At 29.5% G+C, this 25108-nt stretch overlaps 2 protein-coding genes across 5 annotated transcripts in view; one reads left to right on the top strand and one right to left on the bottom strand.

Annotated features, from left to right (window-relative positions):
• LOC123292061 (neuroligin-4, X-linked-like) overlaps positions 1–25108 on the top strand; it is a 127723-nt gene that overhangs the window by 86810 nt on the left and 15805 nt on the right. The window lies entirely within an intron of this gene.
• LOC123305627 lies at positions 3014–19218 on the bottom strand. Of its 4 annotated transcripts, XM_044887396.1 has the most exons (19): positions 19066–19217; positions 18059–18351; positions 16832–17134; positions 16319–16526; positions 15918–16220; positions 15540–15842; positions 14758–15063; positions 13980–14282; positions 13194–13499; positions 12166–12474; positions 10822–11109; positions 10384–10692; positions 9813–9952; positions 8273–8899; positions 6956–7168; positions 6416–6708; positions 5336–5521; positions 3932–4003; positions 3014–3280 (listed from the first exon to the last, which is right to left on the bottom strand). In XM_044887396.1, the coding sequence occupies exons 1-19, from the start codon at positions 19133–19135 to the stop codon at positions 3082–3084; spliced, it is 5031 nt and encodes a 1676-aa protein (XP_044743331.1). In that variant the 5' UTR covers positions 19136–19217; the 3' UTR covers positions 3014–3081. The 4 variants fall into 4 exon arrangements, with proteins under 4 accessions (XP_044743331.1, XP_044743333.1, XP_044743332.1 ...); XM_044887398.1 differs by lacking the exons at positions 14758–15063; positions 15540–15842 and having other exon boundaries at positions 19066–19218; XM_044887397.1 differs by lacking the exons at positions 13194–13499; positions 13980–14282.

Here is a 25108-nt window from a genome sequence, read left to right as displayed (position 1 = left end):
ATATTAAGCTTAAGAGAGGACAGTGAATAACTATGATTAATAGTTCGGCACATTTGATACATTTTTAATGTTTTATTCGATGTCGACTTATATACCTACCCCTATATTTTTTGAACTTGCATTCAAACAATTTTATTTCCATTTCCAAAACTAAATAAACACTCTGTACATATATTTTGTCTACCAGATTTTTTTCTTCTTTATCCAAACAAAGTTCTTCTTCTTCACTTAAGTGAAATCTCTTTACTTGTAATTTTCATTTATTTACGTGTTTTTTTTTTTCTGTTTTTATTTTTTCTATTTTTTGTTTAATAAAACTTTTATATAAATAATTTCACAAATATGATGATATACAATTTTGTAAATATTTATGTTTTAGAGCTACCAGAAACGCAGACTTTACTATACCAAGCAACTAAGAGAATGGGTGTAGTAAAGTTGCTTTTTTAAATTATTATTGTTACTTTCTTGTAATATATTTTTTGAATAAGTTTTAAATTAAGTTTTTTGTTTGTTTTGTTTTTGTAAAACAGTTAAAAATATGAATATAGTTTCCTTAGTTTATGAATTTTAATATAAAAATTTTAATAGATTTTCATAGGTTCTAAAAATGTATGTATTCATATTTCATAACACACAAAATAATTATTGGCTTAAAACTTAATCAATTTTAAAGTTATCATATTATATTTTCTACTCGAGCTGAAACTTATAATCACATGTTCACTTAGAAGACGTTCGAAAGATTCTGCTAAAATCAGTAAGAATAAAACCTCAAAGAAATCAGGAGACAAATAATTAGGTATATGAAAAATCGGGCCACCATGAGGGGAAATTTTTGGCGCCTTTTATTTCTTTTTAATCTTGTAATAACATTATTTCATAGAGCTAAAACATAAGTGGGTCCAGCCAGACAATTCAGCTTTTCATATTGGTTCTAGGTTGTAAATTGGAATATAATTGAGATTCTTTTGCTCAAGATTGGATGAGGTATGCTACTATCACTTAAGCCATGGTTAGGGCATTGGTTTGTATGGCTGGTCAATATCGGAGGAAAAATCATATTTCCGAAAAAAATTAAATATGCTGTTAGTTATCTATAATTAGTTGTTTGAAATCTCTTGGCAAGAAGAGTTACATTAGCCAGTTCAATCTCAAAACAGTAGTTTTACTCTTAATCGAACTTTGATCAAAACAGTGTATATACCCCTAGACAACTAATTATAATATACTAGCAGACCCGGCCACGCTTTTCCATCACTAAGGTTCTTGTTATATTACATTCAAAGATTCAATGACTCATAATGAAAAAAGGTAAACAAAAGATCAAAATGGAAAATATAAATAAAAAATTAAGTCACAAATTGGAATTATTTTCCAAATTTATGGCAGAAATAATATGTTATAATTTTTTATATTTCTTTCTCCGTTTTAAATTAATTTATTTTTATTATCTAATGAGATTCTGTTCCCTTGTTTTTGTTTTTATTATTTTAAAAAAAGAAGAAATATGCACAATTTCTTTACCTTAAACAATTTGTTACTCTCTAGATAATATTTTTTATTTCATCATGCAATAAATCATCATGCAATGAAGTAGGTAGAGAGTAAAGATATGAATACTATGTAATTTCACAGTTTGTTATGTACATATAAAAACAATTGTACAACACTCTTCAATAAATCCGAAGCTAAATTACTTATAATGTCGAAAATTTACATCTAATTTCCTAATTATGTAAAAATATACTTACAACAAATTAGTACATACTTTCATTTTTTGAGAAAAATAGAACAACTTTCGTTTCATTTTGTTACCAAGAGCGTAGATTAAATGGAGGTACAAAGAAGGGTAGAATGCTGAAACGGAATACTCAACACTACCTGTATAGAATAACTCAATATTTAACTAAGTCAATTGTTATTTTCTCTTGTTCACAATTGTGGTTGGTATTTTCCCTGGTATTTTACTAACATATTGTCCGTGTTTTATAACAATATTAACCACTGACAAATATTTATGTAAATAGATAAAATATTATTTATCGCTATTTTCTTTTATGCAAAATAAGCTTACAATATACTACTGGTATAAAAGTTCACAACTGAAATATGGATAAAAATTGTAAATTCATTTGTTTTATAACGTTATTTTTTTTTTTACATATTATTGTGATTTTTATTATTATTAATAAAATATTATTGGCCTTGAACAATAATAATCAATAAGAATTTCTCTAGTTTTGTTTAAGGACTTTAATTCTACCAATTACCTACCTTGGTACCTGAATTTGTTCAAAAAGTATCCTTAAAAAGGGACGCGCGAAAATCACTTTATAGTGTAGGTAAATGTATATAATAACTTTATTATTTTTAACCGACTTCAAAAAAAGAAAAGGTTCTTAATTCGACTGTAATTTTTTTAAATTTTTGTTACCTCAGAACTTTCGAGTGAGTGAACCGTTTTTTATGATATCCATGAGAAAATCATATAAGTCTTAAATTTTTAATTAACTATATACGCGACAAATGGACGAATAACTCAATGTCACGATAACCGATCTCGATGATTCTTTTTTTGAGTGACAAATTAGTTAGTGTACTTACGATTCACTAAAAAGCACAAAGTAAGAATACTTTTAACAAAAAAAAAAACCGACTTCAAAAACAAAATCAATCCAAATAAGGTTTCGGCTAAGTACAAAGGCGAATACCAAACAATATCGAGAATAGGCAAGTACCAACTGTAATATCGCAAAGTCAATAAAATCGAATCATTATGCGATATATCACCCATTTGATTCTTGTTTTTTTTTTTTTTTTTTTTTATATTGTTGTTTGCTATTTGTCTTCGTGTCTGACCTCAGCAGGATACACAACTCAAAATTTAAAAACTTGATTTTTTATTCAGATTTAATGTATAGGTATATATAGAAAGGTATATATAGGCATTTATAGAAATCATAGTATTTTTAATAAATTACAAATATAATTATAAAAAATTACTCCCAAAATAATATCGTTACAAATTATTAAATTGTCATTATTTATACAGGCTGTTCACATAACTACAGATAGATTTCAATGCAATGAATTTGACTGGTGCGTTTCGGGATCTTTTATCTCAATTTGTTCAACTTCATCATTGAATGTAACATTTGATTTTTTACGTTCTCGTAAAGTATTAATCACTCGTAATGTATTGCGTGTTGATTCATCGCCATCGGAATTGGATGATCCAATCAAATTGTCGTTAATAATCATTGATAAACGAGGAATTCTGAAAAAGTCATTTAGAAATTACTTAAATCATATTCAGGTCATTATAGATCGTTACATAATATACATGTTACATATGACCGATGACATTTTTCCGGCAAGTGTAAACGATCATTTTTCAAGACTTAAAGATCTCAAACGTAACTGAAATTAACACATCAGTATCCATTTCCAAAATCGATTTTCGTGAAAATACCTTCTACGACCATTATATGATCAGTTTTGATTACTTGGCTCTTTTACACCGTTTTAATAAGGTGGCAAAAGTGTAACAAGCCGATATTTTTGTTGCTGCCATACGATGAATTATTATATTAAAAATGATTGATATTTATTCAAGTATAAAATGTGAACCATTTTTGGATACTCAAAATTTTAAAATAATAAATATAAAAATACTGTATATCTCTATAAATATGAGACTTGCAGAGTAACTATTTATTCGATCAACATTTGTTTCGGCAGCTTTGGATAAAATAAATAATTCTATTTTACAAACATTATCCAAAAAAATTATATTTTCAATTACCATGCACGCATGTAAATATATTTTTGAAGCCTCAAAAATAAACATAACATTTCGTATTAGGATTTTCCTGGTCAACATATTAACTTCCTACCAAAGATTTCCAAAAATTTCTAATATACTCACACATTACTTGAATCATGTTCCACTTGATCCGAGGGTTTAGTTGTGTAGACTGGATTGTGATTTTTTCTGTTACTACACACATAAAATATAAACAAATGAATTAGAAAAAAAAATGAAAGCTTTATATTGACACATTATTCATAAATGTAACGTTAACGCCTGCAACGTTATTCATAAATGTATGACAGTATACTTTTCGTTGGTCCCTCGTTTTTACGTTTGAATGGCAGTATATTTTTTTTTTTATAAATATTTATGAAAGATAAAAAATGAGAAAAAATGAGGATATTTAGCTTTAAATTTCGATTTTACTTGGTATTTATACGTAGCCGAAATACGTTTTTAAGTGTACAGTGTTTCTCTGAAATGTCTTCAACGCTTTACAACATATAGCTTAGCTCAAAGTAAGTCGCCTGTGCTGAACTTGTCATAGTAAAAATTGTTCCGTTTTGGCGGCATACGCTCTTGAAGGTGCAATTTTGAAATCGGTTTTCTTCCAAAACTTTAAATCGGCTGTCGCAATAGCGATTTCGATGAAATTTGGTGTGGTGACACTGTTTTTCACACAATACTACTCACATCAACCTTACAAGTAATATCAATTAATGGGCGTAGAATGTTGGAAACCTCGAACAATTATTATGACATCTTTGTTTATTTAGATGCGTGTTTTAATAATAAAGTTTGGATTGAGTAACAAATTGTACTTAAAAACTTACATAACATCTTAAATTGCAAAATAGCTCACATAAAAAATTCGAAACTTGATTTTTGTATCAATCTTGCTGTTACCAAATAATAAAAAATTGCAAATTCTGAGTACACCATGAGAATAATGAATATTTATGAAGAGCACCTTTTTTGTAGTAAACAGTTAACTTTATCTTTACTCCATACTTCAAATCCTTGGGCGTATAAATGAGGGGGGCCTCCATGGGCGTAAAAATAAGGGGGATTTTAGCTTCCAAAAGCCACACATTCTACGTCCATGAATTGGTATTGCTTATAAGGTTGATGTGTTTTTTTGTATGAAAAACAATTTTACCACACCAAATTTAATCAAAATCGCGCTATTCGTTCTAAAGTTATAGAAGAAAGAGCGGTATATAGCGCCAAAACGGAGAACTATTACTAGGGCAAGTTAAGCCAAATCGACTTATTTTGAGCAAAGTTATATGTGTTAGAGCATTGTCAAGATATTTCTTCATTATTATTTTTGGGCCCTCAATGTATTGAGAATTCGTATCAACAAACTAAAGATTGAGAAAATGCCATAAAATAGCACCTTCTAAAAATAAAAAATCCCTAGACTCCGTAATTAAACTTATTATTAGCATAATAAATAGATAGGCATCCTTTTTTCAATCATTCGTATAAATCTAACTTAATAATAAACACACCTACCGACTTGTGAAATAAAATATTGATCCAACTACATAGCATACGAATGCAATGGACACAATAATTACTGCAACTAAAAGACCTTTTGATTGTTCCTCTTTAATAATAACAGAAGTAATATTATTTGAATGTGGTTCTACACTATCTACAGTCCAATCAACACCTTCAAAATCAATATTTTTTAATTTTCTAAAAAAAAAAAAGAATATCGATATTATATCAATTTATTTTTATTATTTATGTCAATAAACGCGTAAAAAAAATTATATACATGGTTGAATAATATAGACATGCATAGGTATAAAAGGCTTTTTAAAAAATTTTGAAATTCTTAAATTTCGAAAATGAAATGGAATATAAAAACACAAAAACATATTTCTGCTCATTTTTAGGAGAAAAAAATTCCATTAAAATGGTCCATTTAAAAAAAAATTAAGTTGAGCTTAAAAATCTAAAAAAAAGTACTTTCATTCCCCCTAAAATGAACTTATACGTGCTATCGCTTGGAAATTTCTATCGGCGAAAACTTTTTAACAAAAAATCACACTGTATTTATGATGAATACACCATACTGATTTTTTTAACAATTTTAAGTAGGCTATAGTTTTGTAATAAGACCGATTTTCGAGATGGAAATTTACAACATATATTGTACGTACGGCCGTGGTAATTTTTTCAAATTTTATCACATAAACTCAACCGGATGGAAACGATTTGACGGAATGTGATAAAATTCTTCTCGGATCACTGGGAAGTTATTCATGAGGATCTAAAGGGTCACACCAGACTCACGCCACCGCTTGTTTAAATTTAAATCAGATTCAAATAATCAGACAACACGCGATTGTCGATGATTTCGAGGCTAACGCGCTGTTCCTATAGAAACTGCGTTACCAATGAATTGGTATTACACCTTCACAAAATAGTAGGAAATACTCTTTCAAATATTAAATGAATAATAACTCATATACATATTATTTAATTTAAAAAATAAATGTTCCTGCAGAAATATTGAAAACCCTTTATAACCAATTCACTGTATAAAAGTATCATTTTGGAAAATAAAATGTTTGGGATACTTACTCAACGAAATCGTCTGCACTTATTATATTATAATCGTTATCAAAAGCATACGTATAAACTGTTAATAATGTGTCGAGATTATCATCAGCTAAAAATCTAGTAACCCTATGTGCTAATTTCGCAAAAAAACGTGATACATCGTGTTCCGTTGCCTCTGGTATAACGGCTGAAGTTAGTTGTTGAACTGACCATTCGGTTTTTTCACTTATTTTCTCCAATATATCGGATAAATTTTCAATAAGTCCTTTTTCTATTTTCATAACTGATATTTGCTTCATATCTAATATATGAACCTGAAATAGTTTTAAAGTTGCTAGAATAATTCTTAAAATTGTACCCGAGTGCATACATAGATATATAAAACTAGAGTCGGTTTTATACTTGTCTATATACAATAATTTTTAAAAAGAACAAACATAGCCGCCATATTCTGTTTGTCCTGATTTTGTTATATATAGCGATAGTATAAAGAACTTAATTTAAATTCATTCAACTTTCAATGTAAAATATTTAACTGATAATTCGTAAATAAATACATACCGTGATTGACAGTGATTTAGAAGATAGTCCGTCGCCGTCTCGATCCTCGGCAAAAACTTCTAAATCGATTTTTGTCGAATCTATCGAAGTTGATAATTTTTTACTAGGATAAATGACTCCTGTATTTTTATGAATAATAAAATATGAACTTTCGGATTTCGATTCAAATTTATAACTAATTGTGCCATTCAATCCAATATCTTCATCGATTGCCTGTTATAGAAAATATGTAAATATTTTAAAATTTGTTTTACTGATTTTTATTATTTGATCATTCGCATTCTCTAATATAAGAAAATTTGAAAAATTATAACAAATTACATATGGTCTATTAGCCATGCCTTAGAAAATTATTAATTATATCATTCCTGAGATATAATTGGCTTAGTAGATGCGTTCTTTATGTCGAAGGAACCATTCTTCTTCATGGGATTTGGAAAATTTCTGATATGCTGCAAATTAATATCTGTTTTTTTTTTTTGTTATTCTAACAGTGTCATCTAATAATAAACGGAAACATCATAAGGTCTGTATTCAGTAAATAAGGTGTCCGATAACCGATTTCAATACATAGGTATAAAGCCGGTCCCTGTGAAGAAAAAGCCTCGCAAGTGGCCATTGCTACTCCCGTAAGCTTCAATACAACTCCCAATGATAGCAATATCTTTCTAGCCACACTTCTTCAAAATCTTAATTATTAAAAAGAGTGTTTTTACCCCCTGTAACGTGAATGATCACCAATTGGGCGATCAACGTAGAAATTCTGATATTTGATTTAACTCTAGTATGGAAAGGTAATATCTTATTTGCCATAGATTTAAAAAACCAATAAGTATTAAAAGTAATATATGGGGTGTCCATTTGACTTCAGATTGATTTGCAACTAAAAAAAGGTTCAGAAAAAAATATTTAACCAAAACTTTTAGAGCTAAAAAGTTGTACTAAGTTTATATTATGAGGTCGTCAAGGGCGAACAAGATATTTCAAAAGTAGACTCTTGTAAGTCATAGCTGGTAAACGATAGAGGCATAGAAGAAGTAGCTCCCCTGAGAAGGAGTAGCTTCCACCCCAGGGCAAGATAGCACACATGTTTGTTTTTAACTTCTTTAAGAAAGCTTTAAACAGTGCAGTTGCACAGTATTTATAAAGATTCATTGACTGTTCTTAGATTCCGAGGTATAAATCTTACGACACTCCACTAATAGTGTTAGTGTACCAGAAGACTGCAGGATCAAAGTTAAGAAAATGTATCAAAATAGTTTGAAATGTCAATTATACCCAGCGCCGACGTTATGAATACTGTATATACCAACTTACATGAACTTGATAAACAAATTGAGGATGAATAACTTCTATTAATTCCATACTCGGATATCCAATATGTAATGGTGAAACATCAACAAATGATGGTGGATGATTTTCTGTATTATCGACACGAACGTTCACAATCATTTGCTCAGTTTCATGTGATATTTCATTTGTATAGATCCACTGATATTTAGGATCCTCTTTATCTTCTCGTTTTGAATAATTAAAACTCAATATATTTTGTTGATTTTTCAACTCATTATTTAATATAAAAATTTGTGCATTAACACTTTTACCGTACACCGAGCTATTAAATAATTCTATAAATTTGATTTCAGCGTCTTCGTTACGACAGTCTACATTTAGCGTCAAATGAACTTGTACCTCTTTTAAATACATGTCAACAAATAATTTATCGGTACGATTAATAGCTTTTACGTCAATGTTGCCTGATTTTTCATTAACTACAAACCAATCTCCTTTTGGCTCGGTATTTTTTATTTCGAATTTGCAGTTTTGTTTTTTATCAATAGTATCTAGTTCAATGAAATCTTTTTTCTGTTCGTTTTCTGGAATTGTTTTAACAGACAATGCATTTTTAGATGTAATCGATTCGTGACGCACCCAAAGTGTTATCTAGAAAATATCCATAATTTGAATTTCATGTATTTCATGTATTTTATTGCTATGGGACCAGCAATATTGTCAAAGTTAATTGCTTTGACACAACAATAAAAATATTCATGAAAAAAAATTTTCTGGCGTAGGAGCTACGTTAGCAAAGCGAATTTCCTACTCGAAAATTGAATATTGCATTTTCAATTTTTCAAGAATTTTTAATTTAAAAACTAAGTGTCTTTTTTCCTTAAAAATTCGTAATACTGTACTTTGAGCAATCCTCTCCCACCCCTTGTTTATCCGATTTTCTCATTAACGGACTTGACCTTTCAAATACCATAACCCTTCTTCTTGATACCAAAGTCCGATTTGAATGAAATTTGGTATCATGAAGGGTTTTGGTATTTGAAAAGTCAAGTTCTGTAATGAGAAAAATCAAGGGTTGGAGAGGGTTGCTCAAAGTTCAATATTTTCATTTTAAAGCAAAAAAGGCTCTATGAAATATTCCCCAATTTCTCCATATAGGTACGTTTTTTTGTTCGATTTGGATTAAAATAATATCTTTGAAAATGAATTAAAAAGCTTGTAGTGACTAAATCCACATTTTGCATCCCCTGAAACTTTTAACCACGATATTTTCTTGGGAAAGAAAAATATAATATGTTTAGAACTATAAAATATTTTATTTTCATCCATCCCATTATGTGGAATCATTGCCTGTATACCTTTGCAATTGAAATAAAAGATGCCGATCAAATATAATGGATTACCAATTAAATGCGATAGTCGGTACTTGCAACTTTGGTTTTTTACAGATAAGACCAGTTTAAACCGCAGGCAAAGGAAACGACGGTTTAATAAACAAGATTTCGCAGTAGGTATTACTTAAAAAGTTTTACTTGCCTATTTATTTATTAAATCTAAAGCTTACCTTGTAAGTATCTTTCTCTTTGAGTATATTTTCAGCAATTATCTTAAATTCGTAGGTACCTTGTTGAATATCCACATCTTTTTTAATTGTAACATCTCCAGTAGCTTTATCAATCTCTACAAACTCTGGTTTATTCTCCGCTATTAAAAAATTAAAATTTAATTTACTACCTTTAACTACACCGGATTCTGAAAGGAGTTGACCATGTAAAATATAAAGTACTTTTTATGAACTGAATGAACTGAATTTTTTCTTCCTTCTTCCAAGCGGTATATGTGATGTTTCACAAATATTCGTAATGTGATACTTTCTTTAAAAATATTCGTTGTGTATTGCTATTATCATAAACTTACTGAGAAGGTACCCCGAGAGAGAATGTAGTAACCAGTTGACCAGTTGAATAATTGGTCATGCGTAATTTTATAGAATAAACTGCTTTACTGCCTTTTCAAAATTTAACGAGATATTTTTTAAATCGGATTTTATTTTGAAGAAAATTTTCTACTTTACTTAATTTCCTACTAATAATAAAATACTTATAAAGTTTATAGACGAAGAATATAATACATACCGGAATATTCAATTTTGGATTTTGGAAAATCAACTGCTCTTTTACTTGATATTTCACCATAGAAATTAGTTGAAATTATTACAAATATTTCTAGAGGTTCCAAGAATGATAATGGTAATTTACAATCTTCAGAAATATTGATCTTTTCTAATGTAAGAGCTACTGTGGTTCCTGTGTAGACCTCTTTTATATTCAATTTCAATGAAATGTATTCTTCCGAATCCCATACTGAAGTCGGAAGTGGTTTCTCTATCTTTAACTGATATTTATTATTTTCAAGTTGTTTTACAATAAAATTTTCACTGTACTCTGTAAAATAAAGTTTGATTTTATTATTTTTTATTGACTTTCGCTTGAACTTATTTACCAAAAAACTAAAATAAGAATGTATATGTATCAAAAACCGATGAATCGAAAATTTAGAAATCAGATACTTACTGCCAGTTAGATCAATATCCATCGGTTCTGTTAATGTTTCTTCGTCAAGAATTAAATCTTCCAAATCCATTTTGTCATTATCATAGTATTTTCCTTGGTAAACAAGTTTTTCAAATTTCTTTACTCCTGAAGTTAAAACTATTGTAGTTCCTGTGTTTTTTTCTTTAATTTCCAAAGTCAGTGATACATATTTTTCTAATTCCCATACAGTAGATTGGAGAGGTTTCGTTATCTCTAATCGATATTGGTTGTCTGTGACATGTTGAACTCGAAAATTTTCACTATACTCTGAGAATGAAATTTTAAAAAAATAATTCAAAAAATTAAAAAAGCTGCTACTTAAAAAATTCTACTTATGTGGGTGATTATGCCTATAATATTTAACATGTCGTATCGATAGAGTTTTTAGAGACTAGGGCAGATAAATTGTGATAAATTTAATTTCAACATCATTTGGGGTTTATACTTTAAATATTCATTTATGAAGTTAATTTTCGAAATATTTGATATCATACACGGCAATAATACGGGTGATATCGTTCCTCGAGAATCAATTCCAAATTAAACGAAAGTTTATTTTTAATTAAAAAGGAATCGGTTACTGATTAAATGAATAGAGGAAGTGGTTTTTTATTTTTTGTTGATAAAATCGACCATTTTCAAGGTATTTGAATTAAATTTTCAGCAGCGAGTTTCAAGAGACAGGTCTAAAGATTCAAAAGGTACGAGTAATGGTTGTGTTAGGTGGGCGGGCTAGTAGGGGTGGTTACCGCGCTAAGCAGGCGGACTAAGCATTGTATAAATATTAGAGAATTGAAGTTAAGCGGGTTAATTAACATTAGATTAACATTACAGTGATTAGATCATAAGCTATAATTAAAAATAGTTTTGGTGAAGTTCACCGGGCCATCTAGTTAATAATATAATGAAAAGATATAGAAGCTATAAATATTTCCATGCGTGGTGCTCAATTTGGTTTTGTACGCAACGAATATTCAAAGGTTTAAAAATTCGATACATTATAATCAATCATTTAATAATCAACCAATCAATTAGTTAAAGCGTACGTATAATTACCATTGCAACAAGAACACATAGAAATATTCTACAGCCTTATTTATTATAAAATTTTCATTACACGAATTTTCAGATAAAAATTCCAAATCTTGGCCTCAAAATTACCCTTTACTACGCCGTCAATGTAATTTGAATAACTACGCCCCGATGCCAATCGAATGACATCGGAAGATTTGCTTAAATGTAATTGCAGACACATCAAATACTTTTCGCTTACGGATCTAATACTTGTTTTAAAATAATAAATAAATGAACGTTAATACTAACTGCCACTGATACCGATGTCTATGGATTCCACGTATGTTTCTTTTACAATAACCAAGTCTTCCAAATCGAGTTTTTCATCATCATAATATTTTCCTTCGTAAACAAGTTTTTCAAATCTTGGGATTGGTGTATCGGCCTTACTGCTTTCTATTGTTAAAACTACAGCGGTTCCTGTAAATTCTCCTTCAATTTCTAATATTAGTGACACATAATTTTCTGATTCCAAAACGGCAGATGAAAGTGGTTTTTCGACTTCTAATTGATATTTGTTGTCTTTGACGTGCATAACTCGAAAATTTTCACTGTACTCTGTTGAATTAAATAAAATTTTGAATTTTTATTTCATTGGTTTTTAAAATTTTACTATTTAAAATTAGTCTCTACCCCGAAAGTATGGAAGCCACTCACATAAATGGGGATGTCGACTAATTTTTTGTTACCCCTTCAGATAAAGGATTCTCATTTCACGAATAGAAAAGTGAAGTAGAAATACTCAAAATATGGACGTTTAAACCTTCTAATTTAACAAAGAGGAAAATATCGACTAGTGACGTCATTATACTTGGTATCGCCATAGAGATTGCATATGAAACTTTGTTTTTCAAAAAAAGGCAGGCTAACATCTTTTAATGTTTACAACTTTTTTCAATTTTTAATAAACCCTAACAAATTTCTCAAGTGGAGAGCCCTAAAATCGCACTTCAAACATATCTAAGAACACATCTCTATTAAATGATGTTTCAAACGAAACAAAACAATCAAAATCGGTTCATTCTTTTAGGCGCTACGATGTCCCAGGCAGGCAGCCAGATAGACAGACAGACACACATACATAGTGATCAAATTTATAACACCCTCTTTTTTGTTGCGGTGTTAAAAATATGTATAAATCCCAATCCCATTTCTCATTTCTTTGTAAATGCAACTTTTATCGATAGTATAAAACACGTCAAGATAAAATTTACGTAACAAAACAAACAGTTGTTCAATCCTAATTTAGTTTATTAGAATAAGAAATTAATACTTACTGCCACTGATACCGATGTCTATGGATTCCGCATATGTTTCTTTAACAATAATCAAATCTTCCAAATCGAGTTTGTCATCATCATCATATTTTCCTTCGTAAACAAGCTTTTCGAATCTTGGAATAGGTTGCATTTCTTTGTTTTCTATTTCTAAAACTACAGTGGTTGCTGTAAGTCCACCTTGAATTTCTAATATCAATGACACATACGTTTCTGATTCCAGAACGGCAGATGGAAGTGGTTCTTCGACTTTTAATTGAAATTTGTTGTCTTTGACGTGCGTAACTCGAAAATTTTTGCTATACTCTGTGAAATAAATATGCAAATTTGTAATGCAATTGTCTTCGAAATAAATTGCTAAACTGAGTTCTAAACAGCTACTAAAATAATTAAGCTACTTTTCGATACGAAAGAGAACTAATTTCGCATTCACAAAAAAATAATACGTATGCAAATCGTGCAAGTTATCAATTACCCACAGTAAATGATGAATCTTGTGTGTCAGAGATAACCGCGGCACTTGTTGCACAATTTACTAATTTAATTGATTTTCGAAAGTAATGACACAATAAATTGTATTTTACGACATATCATATTTTGAGACACAAACGCATTTTTTCAAGAGCTCCTATTTACAAGTTTAACAAATGATGGAAACGACTTGCAAGTCTTGAAAATCCGAAAATTTTGTCAAACCATAACCGTGCAATTTTCTTAATTGTTATTATTGGTTGTGAAGCTTTATAAAGCTTGAATTTGTTATAAAGTTATAAAATAATTACTTACTGCCATTGACTTCAATATTTATAGATTCCACGTATGTTTCTTCAACAATAACTAAATCTTCCAAATCGATTTGATCATTATCAAGATATTTTCCTTCATATGTATGTTTTTCAAATCTCGGTTTTGGTGAATTTTCAACATCTGATGTTAAAACTATTGCGGTTCCTGTATCTTCTCCTTTAATTTCCAATGCAAGGGAAACATATTTTTCTAGTTCCCATATGGTAGATGGAAGCGGTTTTATCACCTCTAATTGATAAGTATTGTCTTTAATTTGCATTACATTAAAATTCTCACTGTATTCTGTAAAAAAAAAGTATTTTTACTTCTAACATTCTAGCAAATTTAGCATTCTAAATTTCACTATCGCTTACTTACTGCCCTTAATTTCAATATCCACACATTCTATGTACGTGTCTTTACAATAACTATATTTTCCATGTCAATCTGAACTGAATCTAGGTATATTCCTTCATATAAATGCTTTTCAAACGAAACAAAACAATCAAAATCGGTTCATTCTTTTAGGCGCTACGATGTCACAAGCAGACAGCCAGATAGACAGACAGACACACATACATAGCGATCAAAATTATAACACCCTCTTTTTGTTGCGGCGTTAAAAATATGTAAAAATCCCGACGCCATTTATCAGTTTTGCAGTTGCAATTTCTATCGATAGTATAAAACACGTCAAGATACAATTTGCGTAACAAAACAAACAGTTGTTCAATCCTTATTTAGTTTATTACAATAAGAAATTAATTAATATACTTACTGCCACTGATACCGATGTCTATGGATTCCGCATATGTTTCTTTAACAATAATCAAATCTTCCAAATCGATTTTGTCATCATCATTATATTTTCCTTCGTAAACAAGCTTTTCAAATCTTGGAATAGGTTGCATTTCTTTGTTTTCTATTTCTAAAACTACAGTGGTTGCTGTAAGTCCACCTTGAATTTCTAATATCAATGACACATACGTTTCTGATTCCAGAACGGCAGATGGAAGTGGTTCTTCGACTTCTAATTGAAATTTGTTGTCTTTGACGTGCGTAACTCGAAAATTTTTGCTATACTCTGTGGAATAAATATGCAAAGTTTGTAATGCATGTCTTCGAAATAAATTGCTAAACTGAGCTCTAAACAGCTACAAAAAATAAGCTACTTTTCGATACGAAAGAGAACTAATTTCGCATTCATAAAAAAATAATATATATGCAAATCGTGCAAGTTATCAATTACCCACAGTAAATGATCAATCTTGTGTGTCAGAGATAACCGCGGCACTTGTTGCACAATTTACTAATTTAATTGATTTTCGAAAGTAATGACACAATAAATTGTATTTTACGACATATCATATTTTGAGACACAAACGCATTTTTTCAAGAGCTCCTATTTACAAGTTTAACAAATGATGGAAACGACTTGCAAGTCTTGAAAATCCGAAAATTTTGTCAAACCATAACCGTGCAATTTTCTTAATTGTTATTATTGGTTGTGAAGCTTTATAAAGCTTGAATTTGTTATAAAGTTATAAAATAATTACTTACTGCCATTGACTTCAATATTTATAGATTCCACGTATGTTTCTTCAACAATAACTAAATCTTCCAAATCGATTTGATCATTATCAAGATATTTTCCTTCATATGTATGTTTTTCAAATCTCGGTTTTGGTGAATTTTCAACATCTGATGTTAAAACTATTGCGGTTCCTGTATCTTCTCCTTTAATTTCCAATGCAAGAGAAACATATTTTTCTAGTTCCCATATGGTAGATGGAAGCGGTTTTATCACCTCTAATTGATAAGTATTGTCTTTAATGTGCATTACATTAAAATTCTCACTGTATTCTGTAAAAAAACAGTATTTTTACTTCTAACATTCTAGCAAATTTAGCATTCCGAATTTCACTATCGTTTACTTACTGCCATTTATTTCAATATCCACAGATTCCACGTACGTGTCTTTAACAATAACTATATTTTCCATGTCAATCTGATCTGTATCTAGGTATATTCCTTCATATAAACGCTTTTCAAAGATTGGAACCAGTGATTTTTCAGCATCCAATGTTAAAATCACCGAGGACCCTGTGAGCTCGTTTTTTATTTGAAGTTCTAGTGAAATATATGTTTCTGTTTCCCATACGATAGATGGAAGGTTGTCTTTGACCTCCAGTTCATAAAAATTATCTTTGACGTGTTTGATTTTAAAATTTTCGCTGTATTCTGTAAATGAAATAAAATTTTATTTACGAATGAAATGCATCAAATGTACTGGGGATGAGAACCGCGCTAAAATATAATAAAAAAATTTAAGTACTTACTTCCAATAATATCAATTTGAATGGATTCCGTGTACGTTTCTTTTTCAATACTTATTTCTTCCAATTCTATGGTATCGGTCTTATGGTATTTTCCTTCATATAAAAGTTTTTCAAATCTTGGAGCTGATGGTACGCTTCCTTCTTCATCAATTAAAATTTTAACTGTGGCTTCTTCATGATGTTGTTGACCATATATATCTTTATTATCCTAAATTGTGGTAAAAAAGTTTTCATTGTTGAACAAACACTCTATATATATATAGTCAATGCGCATGATCCTTATGCGCAATGAAATTCGAGTATTTTTTGAAGATTAAAATAATAATTATTGACTTAAGCGAGTTATGTAAAAATAAATAGGACATTTCGTTTGAAAAAAACAATTTTAGAATCCACTTCCGGTATTACCGGAAATGCCACGATCACCGTGGGACAACTTGTATATGATTCCATTTTTATGTTATTATTCACTCTTTTTTATTTCCTGTAAGAATATATATAATAATCACTCACCGTCGCATAAATTTTCAAAGTTAAGTCATCTACTAAATTCAAAGATCGTTTTGGTCGTAATGTTGCTGGATATTGTTTATATGCGTTGTCAATAGATGGATTTTCTACTATTTCCACGTATTCATTTTCATCAATCTCAAATTTAATATTACGATTGCTAAAATCGATGTCTTTCACAACTATTTGTTCTAATAGGGTGATGTCTAATGATTTTGGCCATGGCATTGGTAGTTTATATTCATATATCTCTTTTGGAAATTTTGGGGAATGTGTATTTACATCTATAAGTGTTTGCATAAAACGCTGAAAAATTCAAGCAAATAATCAGAAATAAATAGTAAAAAAAAGTGGCAAATTTGAGGGAAAATTAGTACAATTAGTATCTAAAAATTTGTTTTCTATCTTACTTGATCATTCAGAGACTTTATGCTAGTGTCTACAAGTGAAATTTACAAAATTACGTTTTTCTTTAAAGCTTTTTGAAGATCGTCGCCAATTTTTTTGTTTTTTTCGGGTACGGAGCCCTAAACTCGCACTTGAAACATAGCGTCTAAACGAATGAATCGATTTTAATTTTTTTGGTTTCGTTTGAAAGGTATAATTTAAAGGTGAGTGTTCTTAGCTATGTTTCAGTTCTAGTTTAGGGTCCCGTACCCAAAAAAAAAACTAAAAAGTTGGTGACGATCTTCAAAATGTTTTAAAGAAAAAGGTAATTTAATAGAGAGTGTTTTTATATACGTTTCAAGTGCGAGTTTAAGGTTCCGTACCCGAAATATTTGTCGGGGGTTTTTAAAATTTTGTAAATTTCACTTGTTTCAAAAGTTTACAAAAAATTACTAAGAAAAAAAAACTTCATGTAATTTTACAATTGAAAATGATTTTTCTAAACCATAAATTCAAACGCCAGTGACGTCAACATATCGTTTTAGCAACGTCACCGTACGGAGAAATGATAAAATAACATGTAGAATGATAAATAGTTTGTTTAATTGAACGTTATATCCATAGAAACAAACTGAAAAATGTAAATTTAGCGTGATTCCGATAAATACGTCACTATCGCTTTTTTATTCAAAAATGTAACTCTTTGTTATTAATAATTAATAACAAAATGGAATTATTAATTTAAAAAAAATTTACTTAAGTGTATTTTAGATAAATTATTGTTTCATTGATGCAAGTTCAAAAAAATTGACGCAAGTTCTTTATTAAATTCAACAAACTTACAATGTTTTTCTTTTCAATGGAACCAGTGCATAAGAAATTTATGCTAATAGTAATTGTATCGTAAATGTTAGTCTCTTCATAATTTTTATACGCATCTGTTGTTTTTATGCTGAGCATCTGTTGTGCCTTATCAAAAGTTGCATCTAAGTAATCACTATTTATTTGATCTATACGGTCTATATTTGTAGTATCAAACGTAGCTACTACGCCATAATCAGTGTCATTTATTGCTTTTAATTTATAAGAACCCCATGGAATGGGTTTACCATCTTCATCCTTTATTTCACATTCTTCTGTAAAAAATAAAATTCACGAAAACGTTGACAAAATTTTGTTAAAAAGGATTTCTAGTAAAATTTCAAAAACTATTAGAATGTATTCCAAGTAAAAATAGTTAATTAACTGTTAAAATATTTTCGCATTATTATCGATGTTATGGTTCAAATCGATGATTTTTCACTGGATCACATAAAATTACTTATCGAAGACAAAAGATCACTGTTAGTCACGCAAAGAAGACGTAGATTGCAATAATCGCATCTGGAAAGTACTTTGAAATACGGATTGTGGGGTACTAATTTATGAAATTTTATGTTTGATATCGACGCAGGATTTCACTAACGCTGTAGGTACTTACATTATATCTATTGTCCCACGAAATATCGCTGTAGGTTCCGCTAAATCTTACAAATTAATTGTAAATAAATTTTGTCAAAACAAGTTTTGAGAAATTTTAGAATGAAATTATTTCTATAAATCTCCAAATATACAGATAACTAAGCTGAAATTATCTGTAAGTACTCGTTCCTAATTTTGTGGTATATGATAATATATTAAAAAAATCAGGTACTGATGTACTGTTAAGAGAAGTAACTCTAATTTACCAATAATCAAAGTTGATGCAACAGAGAATTTACTAATCAGAGTTTAGTAAACCCTGGTTAGCCAACGACAATCGACAAATGGTGCAACCAACCCTACTTAGATATTTTAAATGATCGACTTACCTGTTTTAATAAAATAAAAACAATTTAACAATATCACAAAATATGAAAAAAATATTAGTTGTTTAATCATATTTTCAAACTCAAATATTTACATAACGTAAGGAGAGTCCAATCTACTTTGCATTTGATTTTATTATAGCAAACTAAAATGCTGAATTAATATTTGCATTACCTAATATATCTATATAAATTAATAATAACAGGTACGTTGTAATCGCTTAAAAGAGTAATTTTTTTCAATTAGTATAAATCGTATATTTTATTTAATCTAAATATTTTATCTATAAAATTGATAAATGTTTTTTTTTTATTTCATTTTTATTATAAATTAATAATTTTGTTTTACATATGAATGTGTCTTTACAAATGTGAAATATTTTCGAAATGTTTACATTTAAAAAGCATTTTAAGAATCGCATAGTTAGCTGGAAAGGGGCACATTAAGTATACTTTTAAAATCATTTATTTGGTAATTTTTTTATTATATTAATATTTAATCAAAGTGTTATCAGTTCTCATTTGGATATTTGTTATCAGTTAATCTGTAGTGGTGTTATTTTAATTTTAATGAAAGTCGTATTTATTGATAAAAAATAATATAGTTTAAAAGAATGTTATTAAGGTGATTGGTGAACGAAGAGAAATTAAAGACAGTGGAATGGTTTTAATGTTAGTTTTAATGAGTAGGAATGCAACCTTATGAAAGTATACACTGAAATACCCTAATTTGGCGGCTCAATGTAAATTTCTTAATTGAAAATACTTATGCTGATCATAATAAACAACCCAGACAACTTTATTGAGTGTAAGATGGATGGAAGATAAGATGACATTTATGTTTTCAATGTTTTATAAAGTTTTTGCTTTTTAATAGCTATTAGTCGACTATATTTATTGCACCATCAACCTTAAGTATCATACGTAGACATTTTAATATAAGTGTCAAAGTATCGATATTAAATTTTTAAACTTTGTTTAAAAGAAATATGTTTTTTGATATTTACATATACGAAGGAAATTTTTAGTACGTATTTATCTTGATAGATAAAATATATTATTTTAATTGTTTTAACTTTCATTATTGAAAAAGTGAATCATACATTTTATTCTTTACTTGAAATTTTTAAATTATTCTCAGGGCCGTCTTATCTGGGGCTACAATCCAAGAGGTATAATCAGGGCCATCTTATCTTGGCATGCAAGGCGCAGGGACATAGGGAGCACAAACCGATCGCCTTCAACACACATCATGTGTAATCTGCCAGTTTTAAAAATTAACTAACAAACATTCATTATGAACTTAAAACTCTGCAAATGTATTGATAGGGAAGATCTATTTAATGAGTTGGAATTACTGTCTTAACTATTATACCCTGTATTTTTGAAATATATACCAAAGTATACAAATTTTATTCCCAAGTCTGTAATAACATTGATTATACGAACAAAATTGGTATAAGTGTTCATAAAATCACCTAATTATTTCATTTCCAATTGTCCACCCGTCTGTGCGTTTGCCCATCCATCTGTCCGTCGACACGATAACGCGAAAACGAAAAGAGAGATCATGATGAAATTTTTATAGCGTGCTTAGGTCGTAAAAATCGGGCTTAAGTTCGTAAATGAGCAACAAAGTTCAATTGAGTCTTGGATCTTTAGGTAATTTTGTAAACCGTTAGAGATATGTAATTCTTTTTTGTGAGCGTCACTGTTTGCCCAAGAGGGCACAAATAAGGACAAACTTTGGTGCCCATTTTGTGTAAAACTAGAAAATATACACATTCATGATACCTGAGAAGAATAGTAGGATAATATATTCTTGGTTTATCAAAATCGGATTAAATTTGGATGTGATAGAGCACAATTAAATTTTTTGGATTCTGATGACGTCATAAATTTAAAAAAATTCAATTTTTTTGATAACACAGGGAAATTTGATTCGATCTTATTATAAACAATTGAAACCCACTAATTTTGGATCATTCTTTTCAACTGTGTTGTCAGTTTTTCGCTAGCTATCACTGTTGTGCTTACTTCCGGTACAAGGGATCCACATTCTTGGAACCTATTAAAGCTAGGTTAACTTTGATCAAAAATTTGAAAAGTATGACCCAAATTTAGTATGATTACATTCCTGGTTTATCAAAATTTGATAAAATTTGAATATGATAGAGCAAAATAAATTTTTTTTTGGATTCTAATGATGTCATAAAGTTCAAAAATTCGATTTTTTTGATAAAACAGGCAAATTTGATTCGATCTTATTAGAATTTTTTTTGAAATCCACTAATTTTAGGTCATTATTTTCAACTGATTTATCAGTTTTTCGCTAGCTATCACTGATGTGCTATATTCCGATACCAGGGCTCCACATTCTTGTAACTTAATAGAGCTAGGTTAATTTTGATCACAAATTTGAAAATTATGACCCAAATTTAGTAGGATTATACATTCTCCGTTTATCAAAATTGGATAAAATTTGGACATAATAGAGCAAAATAAAATTTTTTTTGATTCTAATGACGTCATAAAGTTACAAAATTCGATTTTTTTATAACACAGACAAATTTGATCCGATCTTATTAGAATTTTTTTTTTTTGAAACCCACTAATTTTGGGTCTTTCGTTTAAACTGTGATATCAGTTTTTCTCCAGCTATCACTGTTGTGCTTAATTCCGGTACCAGGACTCCACATTCTTGAAACCTATTTCAGCTAGGTTAATTGTAATCACAAATTTAGAAAAAAGCAGGTTTCCAAGGTTGCTTCCTTAAAGAAACTTGAAAGAATACTTTTTGGTTTATTTGGTTTTTGGTTTGGTTTTACTTATTCTCTATCGATTTCTGTGATTATTTTAATTGTTATCATTTACACTAAAAGCGCATCCCACATCTAGCTCTTACTTTTGTTTATAGAATATTTTCGGAAAAGCTAAAATCCTTTACAATAATCCATAAGTATAGAGTTGGCAGCATTTTCCTTTAGATAAAATCAGCAATAGTAAAATTTGGCATGAAATTGGATGAAAAAGTCTGCATTTTTTAATGGATAATATTTAAGGGTTAAATGGGGTTTATATGTTGATCTCGAAAAAGATTTTGAAAACTTAAGAACAAAGTTAATTCAAGTCTGTACATGTATTTGAATAAAACCCGTGTTGAGAAAGAAACCAAAGACTTTTAATTTAATAAGCACAGAATTTTTACCATTTTCGAAAAAGACGAAAAGAAGATTTTACCAAAATTGAACACTTTAAAATGTAAAACTCTGCTGGTAGAAAATATTACTTACTTGGTTTTTGTAAATCTAAAGGAATCAATGAAGCTCTCACAGAGCCCCATTATTTATCAAAATTACTAGGTACTCCAATCTTAAAGCATTATAGTAAGAAACTTAATTTTCTACAAATATTATAAAAATTTTTCGGGATGAAAATAATAAATTTTTCTCAAACATTTAATAACAATAAAGTTTTGTGGAAGCATTTGCAGTATTTTTTAAACTAGCGATAACAACAATGTAATCCTATTGTCATAAAAGAATGTTAATAAAATTTAATTACAAATAACAGCCACTCATATTGTTATACCACACACACAAGTATTGTTGTGGTTAGGTACATCTATAAACTATATCATAAGTACCTGCACATACCTATATAACTCTTATACACAATAAATATACATAATGGCTTTTTTTTTCGATATCTATGTGGAAAATAATAGCAATGTTTCTATGAATACAAACAACAGTATTGCCATCTGATTGTGTACTTATATAGTAAAAGCTACATAAAATGCGATTATTAAAGCCAACAGTAATAATTCGAATAATGCGATAGGATTTATTTTGTAAATGGCTTGCTTAGGACGTAAAAAGCGAGGTCGTGCTCCTAAATGGGCCACATAGGTCAATTGGATCTTTAGCATATAGGACACATCTTGTTAATCGTTAGACATAGACATAGAACAAAAGTTTAAATGTAAAAAATGTTCCTTATAAAAAAATAAACAACTTTTGTTTGAAATATGTTTTCTTAAAAATCACTGTTGATCCGTGAGGGCGAAATAGTATAGTATGTTTTATATGGGAATATCAGTTATGATTGTGTGACATGCATGTATGTGTTATGTGACAGTGTAATCAACACTGTATATACATGGTATTTCAACAATTAACTCAGTCAATTGTTTATTTTCACTTCTTTTGATTGTATGGAGTTCAGTAGGTTATCTAAGTAATGTACTGGGTGAGCACGGAAACCGAGTTAGGCTAAAGGGTGGTACGATAGTTGGTTAGTTGGTGAGTGGATCAGAGTACGATAGACGAGCGATTGATGGACAGTTTACAGAAGTGATGACAAACGAGTTACGATTCAGAAAAATAAAATCGATAAAGAATTTTAAGTGATAAATGGTATAAGTGAATTAATTAAGTTCGTAAATGCCTAAAGTTGTTGTCGAAATAAAAAATAGGTGTCTTGGGAATTAATTGAGAATTGTCGAAATGGCTTCATTTATCATTATTTTGTCAGTTATTTTATATTCTATTAATTAAAATTAATACACAATTAAATAATGTTTTATTTAAATAGTAGGCCATCCTACAGCAGGCAGGTGGCAAATGTGACTCAGAGAAGTCCTTCAGGCTTCTGTAACTAAATAACGAGCAAGACAGCGTCAACCTAACCAATGTCAACCAATAATACGAGTAGGACAGAGAGACAACATTTTTTTTCTATCTATCTTATTACTATTAGAGGAACTGAGATAGATAGAAGAATCGTATATCCGTCTCGCTTCCTCCTCTATGACCAATGCGGGCTTGGATAAAGAGACACACAATAAAGTTTATGACACACAATAAAGTTATAACAATGGTGACTTCGAATTAAAATAACTCGCCCTTGCCTGCCATACAGGTTTTCAGGATATAAGCTGTTGTAAACTTTATTCTCGAGAGTTTTTACCTGATCAATTATTAAAAATTTCTACAAACATTTGGGGTGTGACGTTCGAAACGTCTTTAATAGTAAATATGTATGTGTTTTATGTATGCAATTATAAAAAATATTTATTGCGTTTTTGTTCTATTTATAGACCAATTTTTACAATGCAGTTTGTTGAGAAAATATTCATTTAAAACGACTATTATTCTGACAATTAAACACAATATAAATGTCACCCCAAATGATAGGTACGTACATCTACCTACTCTCTACACATTCAATGTAACCTATTACATAATGGTCCGGGAGTAGACGGTAAAAATCCGTGGGAAATATTGGTACGTCTAGTTGCCGTTTTACCAAAACTCGATCTCGTTATGCCAATCTGAGGGAGACATAAATCCTCAAAAGTGGAATAATTACGGGTAGGATTTTTCGGACATGATAGGGAGTCATCATAGGTAGTCATAGACCTATTTGCCACTTTCGTACATAACTAAATTTCGTACATCTGCCTTCAAGACTTGCTTTTTTGGAAAAAATTTGTGGGTGTATATATTTTATTGGGGAAAAAGCCATCGTGTATTCATTTAAATTTTGGGAGTCTATACTTCGACACAACCATCTCGCGCGAATTTTGTCTGTACATCCCCCGGACCGTAATATGCAGTTTTATATCTATAAAAAATATACAGACTGCTTTCTAAGTAAAATTAAAAATTAGAAGATTATTACCGAAGGAATGCAAACTGATATGCAAACAAATATATGCTTTGTAGCCAAGTAATGAGTTATTTTTGGCTACAACACCACGCAACTATAAAAAAGCTTGCACACGATATAATATATTGTGTGCAAGTAAGGCTTATAAATTTGATAATACAGATATCGCTCTTCAATCATCAATACTCTTACTACAGTCGTCGCTGTTCATCGAATGATTAACTCATAATTAAGTTAAAATTTTGTTCTTATATCATCGGTAACCTCTTATTTTTTTGGTATTATTATAAACTACAAGATTGTCTAAATATTTTAGATAGTCTTTTATCACGCTGTCTAGATTTTTTGATATAGAAATATCCAATTAAAAAGG

The sequence above is a fragment of the Chrysoperla carnea genome, chromosome 1, assembly GCF_905475395.1.
Source record: "Chrysoperla carnea chromosome 1, inChrCarn1.1, whole genome shotgun sequence".
In the NCBI taxonomy this organism is placed as follows: Eukaryota; Metazoa; Arthropoda; class Insecta; order Neuroptera; family Chrysopidae; genus Chrysoperla; species Chrysoperla carnea.
Note: the sequence above shows the minus strand (reverse complement) of the source record. Positions and strands in the feature narration are given on the sequence as shown.

What these genes read in the sequence shown, in the direction of transcription:
- LOC123305627 (XM_044887396.1), bottom strand. Translation starts at nt 19,135, where the DNA reads ATGATTAAACAACTAATATTTTTTTCATATTTTGTGATATTGTTAAAT. An exon ending in AAGAGAAAGATACTTACAAG is followed by an intron (nt 8,900 to 9,812) that starts GTAAGCTTTAGA and finishes GATATTTTCTAG; the next exon opens with ATAACACTTTGGGTGCGTCA. An exon ending in AGTGCAGACGATTTCGTTGA is followed by an intron (nt 5,522 to 6,415) that starts GTAAGTATCCCA and finishes TTTTTTTTTTAG; the next exon opens with AAAATTAAAAAATATTGATT.